This window comes from Varanus komodoensis, unplaced genomic scaffold, assembly GCF_004798865.1.
Source record: "Varanus komodoensis strain SLA01 unplaced genomic scaffold, ASM479886v1 scaffold7_1, whole genome shotgun sequence".
Classification (NCBI taxonomy): domain Eukaryota; kingdom Metazoa; phylum Chordata; class Lepidosauria; order Squamata; family Varanidae; genus Varanus; species Varanus komodoensis.
In genome coordinates, this window is record NW_025336479.1 from 1,740,874 (window position 1) to 1,756,160 (window position 15,287).

General features: G+C 43.4%; 1 protein-coding gene across 9 annotated transcripts in view; it reads right to left on the reverse strand.

Moving 5' to 3' along the window:
• RECQL5 (RecQ like helicase 5) overlaps positions 1-15,287 on the reverse strand; it is a 65,886-nt gene that overhangs the window by 12,297 nt on the left and 38,302 nt on the right. For 6 of the 9 annotated variants that reach the window (XR_006416952.1, XM_044453666.1, XM_044453667.1 and 3 more), the window contains 5 exons: positions 14,173-14,391; positions 12,520-12,616; positions 11,511-11,547; positions 5,424-5,482; positions 945-1,018 (listed from right to left, as the gene is read on the reverse strand). Coding sequence is in view for 5 of the 9 variants with exons in the window: in XM_044453666.1 (XP_044309601.1) it covers positions 945-1,018; positions 5,424-5,482; positions 11,511-11,547; positions 12,520-12,616; positions 14,173-14,391 (486 nt within the window). In the remaining 4 variants the exon portion in view is untranslated. Of the gene's footprint in view, positions 1-944; positions 1,019-5,423; positions 5,483-8,765; positions 8,903-11,510; positions 11,548-12,519; positions 12,617-14,172; positions 14,392-15,287 lie in introns of those variants that run through there. The other 3 variants (XR_006416954.1, XR_006416953.1, XR_006416955.1) reach the window with 3 other exon arrangements.

Sequence of the window (15,287 nt, forward strand, 5' to 3'; positions counted from 1 at the left end):
TGAGCAGGTACTTCCATACAACTTCTCTCTAGTTCTGTATAAGATCAATTGTGCAGCATATTGCTATTCTCTGGTGGGAACAAAAGAGAATTGCAACCTTTGGATCAAAGGTTCCAAAGGTTAACCATTGGGAATTCTTTTTTAAATATATAATGTGAATCATTCTTGTAAAAAATGTACACCATAATGCAGGAAAAACTGCACAAATACACATTTTGTATCTAATGTAAGTACTACAGTGTCAATAGTGTGACGCCTAAAAGCACACTAATTCTGTTTTTTAACTTTTAAGTGTGACATGCACTTTGAACTAGACAATTTGCTTTCAGTTTTGAACTGCAGGTTACAATCAGTTTTTCCATAGCTCAAAATACTGCACAGCATGCTAATTTATTTGCTTATGCTATTTATAGACTCCCCATGGCAGCATCTTTCCCAGGGCACAAAAAATAAGCATAGAACAAAAATATTATACTAAAAGGAAACATGGGATGTTAAAATGATAGATGCTGCTGCTGAAATCTTATTTATACAACTGACAATAAACAAAGCTGTTTAGATCTTGATAATACACTTGGCCAATACTGGTGACATTAAAAAATCAAGGTTATAATAACGTATATACCTCAGTCCCTTGATAATACAGTGTCTATACATGAAGGACTGTGTTCTCCCTGTTTCCTGCCACCATCACTTTGAGTGTATGGGCATGTACATCAACAACACATGGGACCATTGCTTGGAACAAGATGCTTGTACTTTTTATAGCACATGAAGGAAAGGTTGGATGTGGGTGATGGAAAGAACACAAAGCCTTCTATGCTATGCAGTGACCCCTTGTATCATTTGCATATGCACCCATTGCTTACATTGATGAGCCAAGGCAAAAAGGGATCTATTGAAACTTGTGGGAGTCTTCCCCAAAACTGGATTATAAATCCTACCCATCTCTTGTTGGTGCTGCTTGCTGGTTGTTGTTTAGCGCTTCTTCCAGCATTTTTAGGCAGTGCTCTCTAGCCTAAAATCATGAAAAAAGATGGGAACCCATTTCAGATTAAAAGGAAAGTGAAGCATCATCTTACTTGTGGTTCTTGGACATGTACAGTTTATACCTACTAGTGGCTTGTCTAGCTTAGCCTTTTAAAAAGGGTAAGTTTGTACCTATGGTTCACCAATAAAATGGTACTTGGTTTTTAATACCCAGCATCCTATTTTACATAGTCACTGCTGCCCACCATGGCTCACACTGGCATGAACCATGCAATGTTTGAATATTCAAGCTGTGGCTTGTCATGTTTTCTGAAACTCAGTGGAAAGGGTTCTGCAAGGGACGGGCAACCTTCACATAACTACTGAACTCCATACAACCCCTCACACAACACAACAAACCATGATCAGAATGTTCAAAATAGCCATCTGCATGCATCACCATGTGCGATAGCTCATCATAGTTTAATAAGCTATAGAGACCTGTCTAATCATGCAAACTGGTCTGGGGGCGGTGTACACATGCATGCACACCTGATAGTGAGTTTGAGGGAGAGTTTAAGGTCAAGATCAAAATTTAATGTACTTTCCAATGAAAGAATCATAATAAGCAGAAAAAACTGAAACATGAAACTAGACCTTTTTACATTGCCCCTCAGAAATGGAGGCCTAATGATAGATCTCTAAATATGGTTAGGACCATGGTTCACAGTGGGTAAAGCAACTGCTTTGCATGCAGAAGATTCAAGGTTTAAATTGTCAAAATCTCTAGGGAAGACTGGAAAATCTCCTGCTTGAATCCCTGAAGAACTGCTGCCAGTCAGTGCTGACAATTTTAGGCAAGATGATATAATGGTTTCGACCCTGTATGTTTAAGGAAGCAGTTTATGTACATAGATCCTTCTTGCTTTACTACAATAATAGTAAAATGTATCTATTTATGGACAACTTAGATGCTCTAAAAGTTCTAAGGTATTAAACAAGCTGATATCATGACCAAGCTGTCCTCCTGAAAAGACTAAATGCACATGAGTTCCTTTAACTTTCTCAGCTGGGTTATGAACTGTTTTATAGCATTTGCTGTACTTCCTGCATCTTCACCAATTTATCACTTTTCCTAAAAATGAGCAACTAGATAGCATACATATTATACTTCTATTCCTATACCATTCTTTTACACAACTTTGATGCTATCCCTTTTGTTAATGCATACCAATACACCACTACATTGCCTAAAAAAATTCCAGTGGTGGGGAACATACGGCTCACAAGTGGATTTCATATTAAGACTTGCTTGGAGGTGGTGGCAGCGACACACCACTGACAGAAAGAGCTGGGGTGGCTCCATCCACCGTCACATTTGGCCCAATTTACTTTTCCCATGGGCTACTGATCCATCAAAGAAAAAGATTCTTGAATCCTGTTTTATTCCTCAAGTGCATGCTCATCTGTACTACTTCCTTGCTAGATATTCTGCCACTTCAAACATCAGGCAATACAATTATTATTATTATTATTATTATTATTATTATTATTATTATTATTACATTTCTATGCCGCCCCTTGCCGAAACCTCGGGGCGGCTTACAACACGATAAAATACATTGAAATACAATAGCACATAATAAATTACCATTAAATACAAAAATACAAAAAATACATTGATTTACAAATATAAGATTAAAATTATCAGTATAAATTAAGTAAATAAAAATATAGGAGGAGAAAGAGAAGGAAGAAGAAGTTGCCCTGGCCAGATCATATGTTTTAACAATTGAAATGATGTTTAAATAAAAAGGTCTTTACCTGGCGCCGAAAAACCAGTAACGACGGTGCCAGGCGGACCTCTTTGGGGAGTGAATTCCATAGGTTGGGCGCCACCGCAGAGAAAGCCCTCCTCCGAGTACTTACTCTCCTAATTTCTTTCATGGAGGGTTCCCGGAGAAGGGACTCTCCCGCAGATCTCAAAGGGCGGTCGGGCATATACGGACGTAAGCGCTCGTTCAGGTAGCCAGGACCCAAGCCGTTTAGGGCTTTATAGGTCATAATCAACACCTTGAATTGGGCCCAGGCTTCAATGGGAAGCCAGTGAAGCTGACGGAGGACTGGAGTCATGTGAGCATAACGCCCCATCAGCAACCTGGCAGCTCTATTTTGCACCAATTGAAGTGTTTGGACTGTCTTCAGGGGAAGCCCCACGTAAAGCGCGTTACAGAAGTCTAGGCGGGAAGTCACCAGCGCGTGTGTCACCGTCGCCAGGCAGTCATACTCCAGGTAGGGGCGCAGCTGATTAATCAGCCGAAGCTGAAGGAAGGCGTTCCTCGCCACCGCTGTCACCTGAGCTTCCAAAGAAAGCTCCGGGTCGAGGAGTACTCCTAAGCTGCGGACCTTATCCCTAAGAGGGAGTGTTGCACCATTCAGGACCAGGTCAAATCCACCCTCTCCGAAACCCGATCCGCCAACCAACAGGACCTCCGTCTTGTCTGGGTTGAGTTTCAGTTTATTTGCCCTCATCCATTCCCTTACCTCGGCCAAGCACCGGTTCAGCACAGCCACTGCCTCACCTGGATTAGTGGAGAACGAGAGGTAAAGCTGGGTATCATCAGCGTATTGATGATTCCGCAGCCCACACCTCCTGATGACCTCTCCCAGCGGTTTCATATAGATGTTAAATAGCAGAGGGGATAGAATGGAGCCCTGTGGTACTCCATGGCATAGCTGCCATGACGTAGAGACATGGTCCCCCAGCACTACCTTCTGGAATCGACCGTTGAGATAGGAGCGGAACCACTGCAGAGCAGTGCCTCCAACCCCCAATCCCGCAAGTCTATCCAGAAGGATACCATGGTCGATGGTATCGAAAGCCGCTGAGAGGTCCAGAAGAACCAACAGGGATGTACTCCCCCTGTCCTTCTCCCTGCACAGGTCATCGTACAGGGCGACCAAGGCAGATTCAGTACTGTACCCGGGTCTGAAGCCGGACTGAAAAGGATCCAGATAATCAGTTTCATCCAAGAGTGCTTGGAGTTGTCCCGCCACCACTCGCTCCAACACCTTGCCCAGAAACGGGATGTTGGCCACAGGTCTATAGTTAGTGGCCATCTCTGGATCCAGTGACGCTTTCTTCGGGACCGGTCGTATTACCGCCTCCTTTAAAGGGGCAGGCACTCGACCCTCCCTCAGAGAAGCGTTAACCACTTCCAAGATCCAGGTCCCAATCCCGTGCTTGGAGTTATTTATTAACCAAGACGGGCAAGGATCCAATAGGCAAGTGGTGGGACGTACTCGTCCAAGCACCTTGTCCACATCATCGGGCCGCAATAATTGAAATTCCTCCAATAATTTTGGACCAGACGGTAGCATTGGTGACTCCTCAGAGACCTCCGATTCATTAGTGGAGTCCAGCTCGTGACGAATCTGAGCGATTTTCTCCCTGAAATGCCTGGCAAAGTCGTCACAGCGGGCCTTTGAGGGTGGCATCGGATCTTCCTTAGGACCCGGGTGAACCAGGCCTTGCACCACTCGAAAAAGCTCCGCCGGACGGCATTGTGAGGAGGCAATGGAAGCGGAAAAAAACTTCTTTTTCGCCGCCTTCACCGCCACAGCATAGGCCCGATAGTGGGCTCTCAAGTGTGTTCGGTCAGATTCATTCTGTGATTTCCTCCACCTACGCTCTAGCCGTCTCCCAACTCGCTTCATCGCCCGCAATTCAGGTGTATACCAAGGGGAAGAGCGGACTCTGCCCAGTGGGAGAGGACGCTTGGGAGCAATCGTGTCCACAGCCCTGGTCATCTCTCCGTTCCACAGTTCGACCAGAGCCTCGACAGGAGCACCAGTCTTGTCAGCCGGAAACTCCCCCAGGGCCTTCAGGAATCCATCCGGATCCATCCGGCTCCGGGGGCGGGCCCATACAATCGGGTCCGCACTCTTATAGAGGGAGAGGCCGCTCTCGAGCACAAACCTCACCAGGAGGTGATCTGACCATGACAGGGGAGTCAAACATAAGTTCCTCACCCTCAGGTCATCCTCTTCCTGCCCCGTCGTGAATACCAGGTCCAGAGTGTGTCCACGTTCATGGGTCGGGCCGATGACGTGTTGAGACAGGCCCATGGCCGTCACAGAGGCCATGAAGTCCTGAGCCGCCCCGGTCAGTCCAGACTCGGCATGGAGATTGAAGTCCCCCAGGACCAACATCCTGGGGGTCCTCAACACCAGGTCCGAGACGGTCTCTGTCAGCTCAGATAGGGAGACTGCTGGGCAGAAAGGTGCACGGTACACCAATAGAATCCCCAATCTGTCTCGTTCGCCCAACACCAAGTAGAGGCACTCCAGCCCTGGTCTCAAAGGGACCGGAAGACCCGTGAGAGAGATGGAGGCTCTGTATAGCAGCTTTGACTGTATTAACCACTCTTGCACCAATCACTGTCTCTTCTTACTTTCACTGTGATTCTGGCAATTTTCCTGCTGGCTGCATCCTTCAAGGGACAATCAGCATCTACCATGAAGAGAGAGATGTAAATTAAACTGTCAGTCTCCATGTTTTCTGACACACCACCTTACTTGCACAAGATGAATAGATGGGTTTAAGTTATAAGCTTCCTGTTTCCTCAGCTCCCTCTGCAATTTCTAACCCTCCTTTCTACCATTAACAAGATACTGTAAACCAAGATGCTTCCAGACGAAGAGATCCTAGAGCTTCCCAGTCATCTCTCTCCTACTGTAACATACAAGGACGACTGCATTTTCCTATACTTTGTAGAATAGGTTACAGTGTATGCTGTTGAATAGGCTGAGTGCTTCCTGTGGCATTTCATTTATACGAGTGGATGTATTGTTGTTGAGGGTGGTGAAGGCTGAGTGCACCTAGTACTGCTTATTACTCCGCTAACTTTTTCCATTTTTGTTTAAATGGATTATATTAAGTTAATAGATTAACTTACCATTTTGCCTACATTTTAAATTTGTTTTTGGATTTTATTTTTTAAGTTTTAACAGCATAAGAACATAACGAAAGCCATGCTGGATCAGACCAAAGGTCCATCTAGTCCACCACCCTGTATACATAGTGACAAAGCAGCCGCTCACAGGATCCCTCAAGCAAGATGGGTGCCACACCTCCTCCTGCCCAGCTGCTCAGCAACTGGTGTATGCAGGGATGCCACCCCTGGTAAAGGAGGCAGAACATTACCCAAGGCTAGCATGCACTGATAACCTCCTCCCTCATAAATCTGCTCAATCTCTTTTTAAAGCAAGCCAGATTGGTGGCCATTACCACTTCCCATAGCTGTTGCAAGAAGTACTTCCTTTTATTTGTCCTAACCTTCCCACCTATCAGCTTCATGGGGCGACACCAAGTTCAAATGCTATGGGAGAGAGAGAAAACACACCATGCATTATTTTAAGGACTTATATCATGTCTCCCCTTATTCACTTTTTTTAAAAGTGGAACAGTCCCAGCTGTTGTAGCTGCTCCTCATAGGGGAGCTGCTCCAACCCTTTGGTGATTTTTGTTGCCCTTCCCTTTACCTTTTCCAACCCAGTAATGTTCTTTTTCAGGTAAAATGACTAGAACTGAACATAATATTCCAAATGTAGTTGCACTAAAGATTTGTATAAAGGAAGTAAAATTTTCTATTTCATTCCTAAATATGCCTAACATGGAGTTTGACATCTTCAAAGCAGCTGTGGGCTGACATTTACATCCACTACTACCACAAGATCCTTTTCATGCTCAGTCACTGCTACTTTGGATTCCATCAGCATATACTTTTAAGCAGGATTGTTTTGTCTTAACATGCATTATTTTACATTTGCTTATACTGAACTGCATTTACCATTTTGATGCCCATTCTCCACAGCTTGGAGAGATCCCTTTGGAGCTCCTCACAACCCCTTTTGGTTTTAACCACCCTAAAAATGTTAGTGTCACCAGCAAGTTCACTACATACTCCTAATTCCAGATCATTTATGAATAGGTTGAAAAGCACTGGTCCTAATAAAGAACCTGTGTGAAAAACCATCCTAAAGAACAACTAAAGCTGTTGTCCCCAGTATGAGTACCATAGCACCTGTGGGCACCTCATGAAGGGGTACCCACAGTGTGGTACCTCCAGGCACTCAAGATGTCCCCTCTTTCTAATATTTTTGCATATGGATTTGTATGAAATGCATGCATCTTTCTAGCAATTACATAGTCTTCATCCAAAGTAGACTAAATAGGCACTCATTGATGTCCATATGCACCTGTTCATATATCAAAAGTGCTGTAAGGTCTTAAATTCACTGGATTTATTATATAAGGTAAATGTTTATCCTTCCAATTTTGCAATATCACAATTTGTCAAACATATGTGGAAAACCAATTCCATTTGTAATATTCTATGAAGCAGTTAAACAGTTTAAAAGAACATGTATGCTGGTGACAATTAAAGTGTTTTCCAATATAAATTATCTGTGTGATAACCTCCTGCCAGAAAGCAACTACTGGACATTGCTGAAACATGTAAAGTATTAGCTGTAGTGCCCTACCAGCAATTAGCTGAATTAGGCAATCTCTTATTAAAGCAACCTCACAGCCCCCAAAATTTTGCTGAACAAGGTACAGCCTAAAATACATACATGTCACAGGTAGACAAAGCAAGAATCCACTAATGTAAATATGATGTGGTGGTGCCCAAAACAGTTTCTCAAATTTACAAATGTGCCTACAAGTCCAAAAAGTTTGGGGATCCCTGAACTAGAAGAAGTGCACAAGAAAAACCAAATAAACCCCTTTCCTACATATGCCACAAGCATACTCCTGAAATGTATTTATGCATTTATTTATATTGTCCAATAGCTGAAGGTTCTCAACAATTTAAAACATAAATACATTACAAAAGTAAATGGTTAAAACAACAGTTTAATTAAAAAATAAGAACTAGAGTAAGACCAAGCAACAGTACAAGGATTTAAAATATAGTGAAAAATTATGAGGACAGGAATGAATAACATGCCCATCTCCTAGGCGGAAAAAGCAGAGGAAGTGCCAATCAGTCTGTGGGAGTTTGCCACTTTTTACGGACTGGATGGACTTTTTAAAGGGTACCTTTAGTGCCACCTTGGTAAGGAAACTGTTTAGAAGCAGCTGTATTAGAAAGCTGATGCAAGAAAAAAGGCAAAAAGTGATGATAAAAGAGAAAAATGATGGGAATTTTTAAAATACAAAAACACATACATAAAAAGGATGCAAGGAAAGGAGATTGGAAGACAAGGAGGAAAGAGTAAAAAGTTGTAGGTAACAAGTGGAAAGAAAAAAATGCTAGAAATTGCAGAGAGAGATAAAATCCTGAGGCACCACAATGATGGCCGAAGAACAACTCAGGGAATGGGCAGGAACCCCTCCTATATACCAAGACTGAGGGTAAAGAAGGGGTTCCCACCAAACTGTCTCAACTGTAGAATCTTTCCAACAACAGCCACGCAGAGGCCATATGTGTAGTATAGAGGCCATGAAGAAGAACTAAATCACTGGAGTTGTGACAAATGTCCAGCATGGTACCTAGTAATGAAGAAACCATCCACAATTTTCCTGTGACTTGGGAAATGGACAAGAACAATGTCCTACCCCCCTGCCCCTTTTCATTTGGCCAGAGCTTGGTTTAAATCTAGTTTACTTAGCAATAAATCTATATTAGGCCATGCTATCTTTGGATTTCAGTTCAGTCTCACATGGAATCCTGGGCTCTTTAGTTTCATGTACAGGCAGTGTTTGCTGTTGTAAAAGAGAAGTTTCTTACTATGGATTCCTATTTTGTGTATCTTCTGGAGGGCATTCCAAGACATTTGGGTTAATACCTCCCACTGTTCAACAGGCAGAATCCAATCCAAACAAACCTCTTGAAGGAGAATGAATGTTCTGCCTTCCCGGACTGAGCTGAAAAAGCAAATAGCCCCTCAACCTTGAACTGAAAACAAGGAGATTAACATAACAGAACAGAGAAAACTGAAAACAAGTGGAAAGGCACCAAAATATATCGCCATGAAAATAAGAATGCAACACAAAACTAAAAAGAATAACCAGGTCTAAAAGACTTTATCTACCAGCTTCACATGGCAGAGGCAGAAGCTTATAAGGAAAATGTAGGTATGCTGATTTGTGTGTGGAACACCCCCAGAAAAACATCAAGTATGTTCTGCTTAGCAAAGGTGTGTAAGAAAGCCCAGTTGCGTAACTTGCAAACCACTTCCCCTGAGTGGCTGAAGTGCATTCCCACTGCCAGGGTGCAGGCAGGCTAAACTTGTTATCTTCCATTATTATCACATGCAGAAGCCACAGCTAACTTGCCTAAACCTTAAATGGAAGGCTCAGCTTAGGTGTAAGTTCTAGGGATTTGTCAAGTCAGACTTGAAATCCTGGTAGAAAGATTAAACAGCTAGTCACAACTGTGGCATTGAAATTTAACTATCAGGCTGTCTATCAGGGGAACCCTTGAACTCAGAGGGTGGATTGGCATGCACAACAACTCATCATGACAGATAACCATGGGGAGAGCAATCAGCTGGAAGGTACTGACCCATGTTGGGGGCACCTCCAGCCAGCTGATTCCCCTCCTCCCGGTCAACCATGAGAGGCTTTTTCTTAGGTGTGTGGAGTGGAATAGAATCAAGTGAGTGATCACTCTGCTCCTTCCCAAAGATCTCTGGAGCAGGAGGCAGCAGTAACCAGGAAGCCTCTAATAAACCAGGGCAGCTGTCAGTGGAACTCTCTGGCTATCCACTTGGCAAAAGCAGCAACAGCCTCTTTTGCCAAGCAGCTCCCTTGTTCTGGGCTCTGCAGAGTTGGATGACACATAAAGCACTCATGATAAGCAGAAACCATAGAACATACCGCTGCTTCTGCAGACCAACCCTACCAGGCTGAAATGCCACAACTGGACTAAGATGATATGAGAAACAAACAGTAAGAAATCACCACAGCTTGTCACTGTTGTGTGAATCTAGCCACAGTGTCATGAAGAATTCATATCTATTTCAGAGCAGTAGTTATCTGAAGAAGCCAACAGGCTCCTGCTGTCACTCTTGGCCCCTCAGGGCTTGGGAGAGAGCGGCAGCTCCCTAATAGAAATGCTCTTTCTTTTACAGCAGCCTCAGAGAAAAAATGCGGGAAAATCCCCAGCTAGAACGCCTTCATCTTGGCTCTAACAGCCACGGTGCCTCCTGTTTCTGAGGGAGCTGGGAGTCTAAATGTTTCCTAAGAAAAAAGTCCCCCAGGAATAAAACCTGGAATCACAGAGTCTGTCACCCTATCTGTTTCTGAGTGGGAAAAGTTCTGGTATAGTTAATCTCCTGAGGGACAGTTCCCTCTATCTTGGACTGACAGACAAGTTTATTTTGGTGGGGGAGGGAACCTCACTCAGCAACTTTGTGAAAATGCTGTGAAGGGAACTCAGGAAATCTCTTCAGAGTAACCCCAGGAAGCCAGCATTTCTGTTCGTTCTTTCTGTGGTCCAATCTGCCCCAGAACAGGGAGCCTTTTTTTTTTCTTCCCCTGATGGGACTTCTACAATCTAAAACGGGACAGTGACTAGCTTGGCAGCTCATTTCCCTCCAGATGCAAAACTGTGTCTTTAATATCCTGTGCCAGAAACTATTTGACTAAAGCAAGGAGATAGCAGTGGGCCTGTCACTACTCAAGTTTGGCACCCACTGAGAAGAATAGGGAAGGACCACAGATAGATTCACTCTTCCTGGCCCCTTGAGTGGTCTGCCAGCCAATGCAGAGGAGCGACACTGCAGCCTCCTCTTGTGCTCTGAGGCTTCTGTTGCTGTGTACAGATGACGGTGCACAAACTATTCCCACGTGGGTCTCGGGAAGGGGCAGGCTGCATATTTGAATGGGGAGGACATGGCTGGCAGTGGAGTGAAACCTGTATCCACAATCACTAATGGGGAAGGGAGGGGTGCTGCTCCTTATGTCACCCTTTGCCCAGTGTCCTCAGGAGAAAACAAGGGTGGAGCAAAGCTTTTCACACCACAGTGAAGAGAAAGCCCAACAGCCCAGGGACTATCTTGTCTAGGAAAGCGTGCTGTTCCTCCCTGCATCCAGGAGCAGCTCGCACCGCAGCATCCAAGGCTGCTCGCTCTAATGAAACCCAGAAAAAGTTGCAGGGGTGGGAGGGAAGAAATGCGAGGAGAATAAAGAGCAACTGACAAAAATAATCTGAGGAAAAACTGAGCTCAGTGGGGACCCTGTCTTGTCAACATTAGGCAGGGCCAGCCTGGAAAGGCAGGACGGCCCCTCCCCTTGAGCAGATCGTTTGGAATAGACCCTGAGTGTTGGCCAGTGGGAAGGGCTAACCCAATGTGCCAGAATGCCCTTCAGGAGATACCAGAGAACAGCTTTCTAGCATCCATTAAACATTCTGCAGCAAAAAGGCCTCATCAGCTAAGACTGTATGAATGGTACCTTCTGATTCCTCAAAAATAATAATGAAAAACTTGTCTAAAAACACTCTGATTTATGGAGTAACATAGAAATTTACCTGGAGGGACAAAGTTGTCTTCTGCTGGTTCTTTTCCCTGAATTAAATCAAAGGGAAGAAAATCAGAGGTATACATCAGGAACAATGTATTTCAGTGGACCAAAAGGAAACACAAAATATACTATATTAAACTGGCTTGGATTTAGAATCCAAGACTTGTACCCAGAGGACAGATTAAATCTCCCAATGTCTACTTAACAGTATTTACTCTAAGCCAAAGCTAACTGGCAATTATAGTAATTTATCCCCACATTTCACTTTTTATGAGTGACTATCAAAGCACAAGGAAAGCCACCCACTTCCATCCCACATTGCCTGATCCATACACATGCATTCAGAAGACAATTGGGCAGACATGTTTCTAGTCACATAAAAAGGATGATGCAACCTTAAAAACTTCTCTCATGGAGCAATGAAGAATGTAAGAAAAAGTATTCTCCTCCTACTCTCAGAGAAAACAAGAAGGTTCAGGTTCAAGAGAAGGCAACAAGCACACAGTATTTTTTTAGGCATCAAATGTTTTTTCACACATTAAGATGATTACGCAAAACAAGCCCAATGGCTGGCATAATTTTTACCTACGCTAAGGGCTGCAATCTTAAAGACACTTACCTGGGAGTAAGTCCCACTGAATTTAGTAGGGATTATTTCTGAAAGACTGCTATATTTGGTCATGTCATGAGAGCTGACTCACTTGAAAAGTCAATCATGCTGGGAGTGATCAGTGGAAAAAGGAGAACCCTCCCTCCCACCTCCCAGCACCCATTCACTGGACACCATAAAGACAGGCGCTGGGATGGACATGGCAGTCTTGAAGGAAGCAGTACGAGGCAGAGAAGCATGGAGAACAATGATCCATAGAGTGGCCAAGGGCTGGACATGACTGAATGGTTGAAGAAGATAAGATCTTCTAAATAGACACATACGGGCTTGTGCTGCCTACTTACCCAAACACACCGCCTTTTTGTGGAAACAGCCCCTGCCTTCTGTAGAAAGGATACCAACTTACCTTGCGTAAATTCATCTGTTTCTTATAAAAACTGTTCCATTCTTTCTTTTGCTTCTCTTCATTTGCTTCAGCCAAGCTCCCACTGTCTTCATCATATCTAAATATTCATCCAGAAAAAAATACAAAATGTACAGGAGAATCTTGTAAAATTCCAATCTTATCAGCAAGGAACCCTAACCAAGCAACTACTATTATCATAGTATTTCAGAGACTAGAACCACATCCACAGCCAGACTTCCTTGCAAGTCAGAACCATCACATCACCTGGTACAGCCTGAAATTAAATTTAGAGTCTGTGATCTTCTCATAATCAATAGTGACCTCCATATTCCTGTCACCAAGTCCAAGTACATATGAACTGTCAGTATCAGAAACATACATGTTAAATAATAAATGTTATTTGTAAGGTCAGAAGCTCTTATAATGAGCACTTTCTTTGTTAAAAAGACTTGCCAACAAGTGTAGATTTATTGACTGGTTTTTGCAGGATTATCAAAGTCATGTACTAACTTGAACTAAATGGTATTTGTTGTTTGCTCGCTGTGTAAGAATTAAAGATGCTAATGGTACATTGAACAACAGGTACCAAAAAGTTATATAGTGCAAACTTTTTTTACCTAAGAAGTGCAATAATAGCCAATTTTTCCCTAACATTTTGTTTTAATGTTTCTGTTACACACTAGAATAAAACACAGGTAAAGAAGCAAAATAAGGGCACAATCCAGGCAATATTAAGCACTTTCTGATCTCACTGTTTCCAGCAAGAAAGCAGTGTTGAACACTTAATTCTCCCACTGAAACCACATTTTCTTACTAGACATCTGAAATATTTTTCTGAGAAAACTATCATGCTACTGTGAGCACATGATATCAGGGGGATAATTTAAGACAAAAAGGAGAGCCAGTGTGGCGTAGTGGTTAAGAGCCTGCGACTGGGACTCAGACAATCTGGGTTCTAGTCCCTGCTCGGCCATGGAGCCAACTGGGTGGCTTTGGGCCAGTCACAGACTCTCAGCCCAACCTACCTCACAGGGTTGTTGTTGTGGGGATAAGATGGAGGAGGAGATGTAAGCTGCCTTGAGCCCTTTGTAGGAAAAAGGCAGGATATAAATCGAAAAATAAAATAAAATAAATAAAGTGATGTGAGTCCAGGGTACTTGCAGCCAGGGTGCATAGTGCCCTGCTACTTGAGGCATGTGCAATTGCCTTGTTCCTCTGCTTGGACTCCCCACTTTTAAGTGGATGGATGGATGGAAAGACACTGGAACAATGTTCTAGCCCTGAATAGAAGAGCTGCTGCTGCCCGTTGTCCCTGCCTGCAATTGGGGGGGGGGGGGGTGGGGGGGGGTTGGGTGACATACAACTTGAAACATTTGTGACAGCCAATTGCATGTTTTATTAACTCAAGAGGGCTGCATCACTACATTTATCGTGGAAAAGCAGCTCTGCCATAATCTGAACCCAGCATTACCTTTTAAAACTATTTTCTGTTCATGCTTTTCATTTCCAAGTCCAGCATCAACTATTAGGCCTTTACCCAACTATAAGGTATAGCTGATCCATAAAGGAGCTTTGGATTCTGAGGGCATTCATTCCGCTTAGTCAACCAAGCTTACTGCAGCTTCTACCAGAGTCAGCTGAGCCAATGCATACCTTCTGTATCCTTTCTTTCCTCCTTCATACAGGTCTGAGTCATAGTCATTCCAAGCGGAAGAAGAGGGTCCAATGCAAGTTCTGCTCCAGGTATTGGTGCTGCGCTGTAGTGCCTCTACTTGCCTTTTCACTGCTACTGCATTCTTACAGTAATCACAGCACTTGTTGCACTGTGGTTTGCCATCCCCAAAGTACTTAGCTATGGCAGCATGACGACATCTAAGAGGCAAGCAGAGGGTATATTTCATAGCAAGCGAAAACAAGGAGACTGCTCTGCATAAATGGTCAGGCAAGTTCAGAATGAAGTTAAGATGGTGGGCAAACTACAAATAGGAAAAGGCAAATCTGTCACAATTAACATCATTTGCTTTTCGACATTTCTAGGAAACTTGAATTTTCTGGCATTCAATTTAAGATCCCTTTGAATACACAGTTTGGTAACCAAAAATGATTTGTTGACAGCCTCTCCTATCAGCTTTTAAGCAGAAATTATGACAAAAATACCAAAGGTGTTCAAAGAGTTACACATGTATTTCATTCAAGGTTGGTTCCCAGTGTCCTATTCCCCTTCCACACAGGCACTTGCAAATATCCAAAGGCGTTTATCAAGAAAAACATGGTGGTGCACACATTATTATCTCCATGTGAGATCAGGCTTGCAAGTGGCAAATGGATTATAAGCATTTACAAGTATAGAAATATAGAAAAATAGAAACAGAGTGAGTCAGAAGGGGCCTCCCCCAGGCTCCAGCCAGCTCCACTCATGACATGCCTACCATGTTCATGTCCAGCCTACCCTTTAACGCCCTCATTGGTAGGGCTTCAACCACCTCCCATAGAAGCCCATTCCATGCCCTAGGGGTCCTAACGATCAGGAAGTATTTCCTGGCATCCAAACTGAACCTTAGTTCCCTGAGCTTTGCATATGAACCCGTCCTTATGTTGTCTGAGCAAGAGTTCCTTTGGAAAAGGATGGGCCATGTTTGTTGGAAACATATAAGTTCCAATGCAGATTATTAAATATATTTAATATTTGTCAAGTTCTTTACAAGACATAAATGTACTGTTTTACAGACACGTCCTGAAATTTTTCTATTCCCCATATGTACTTTCAG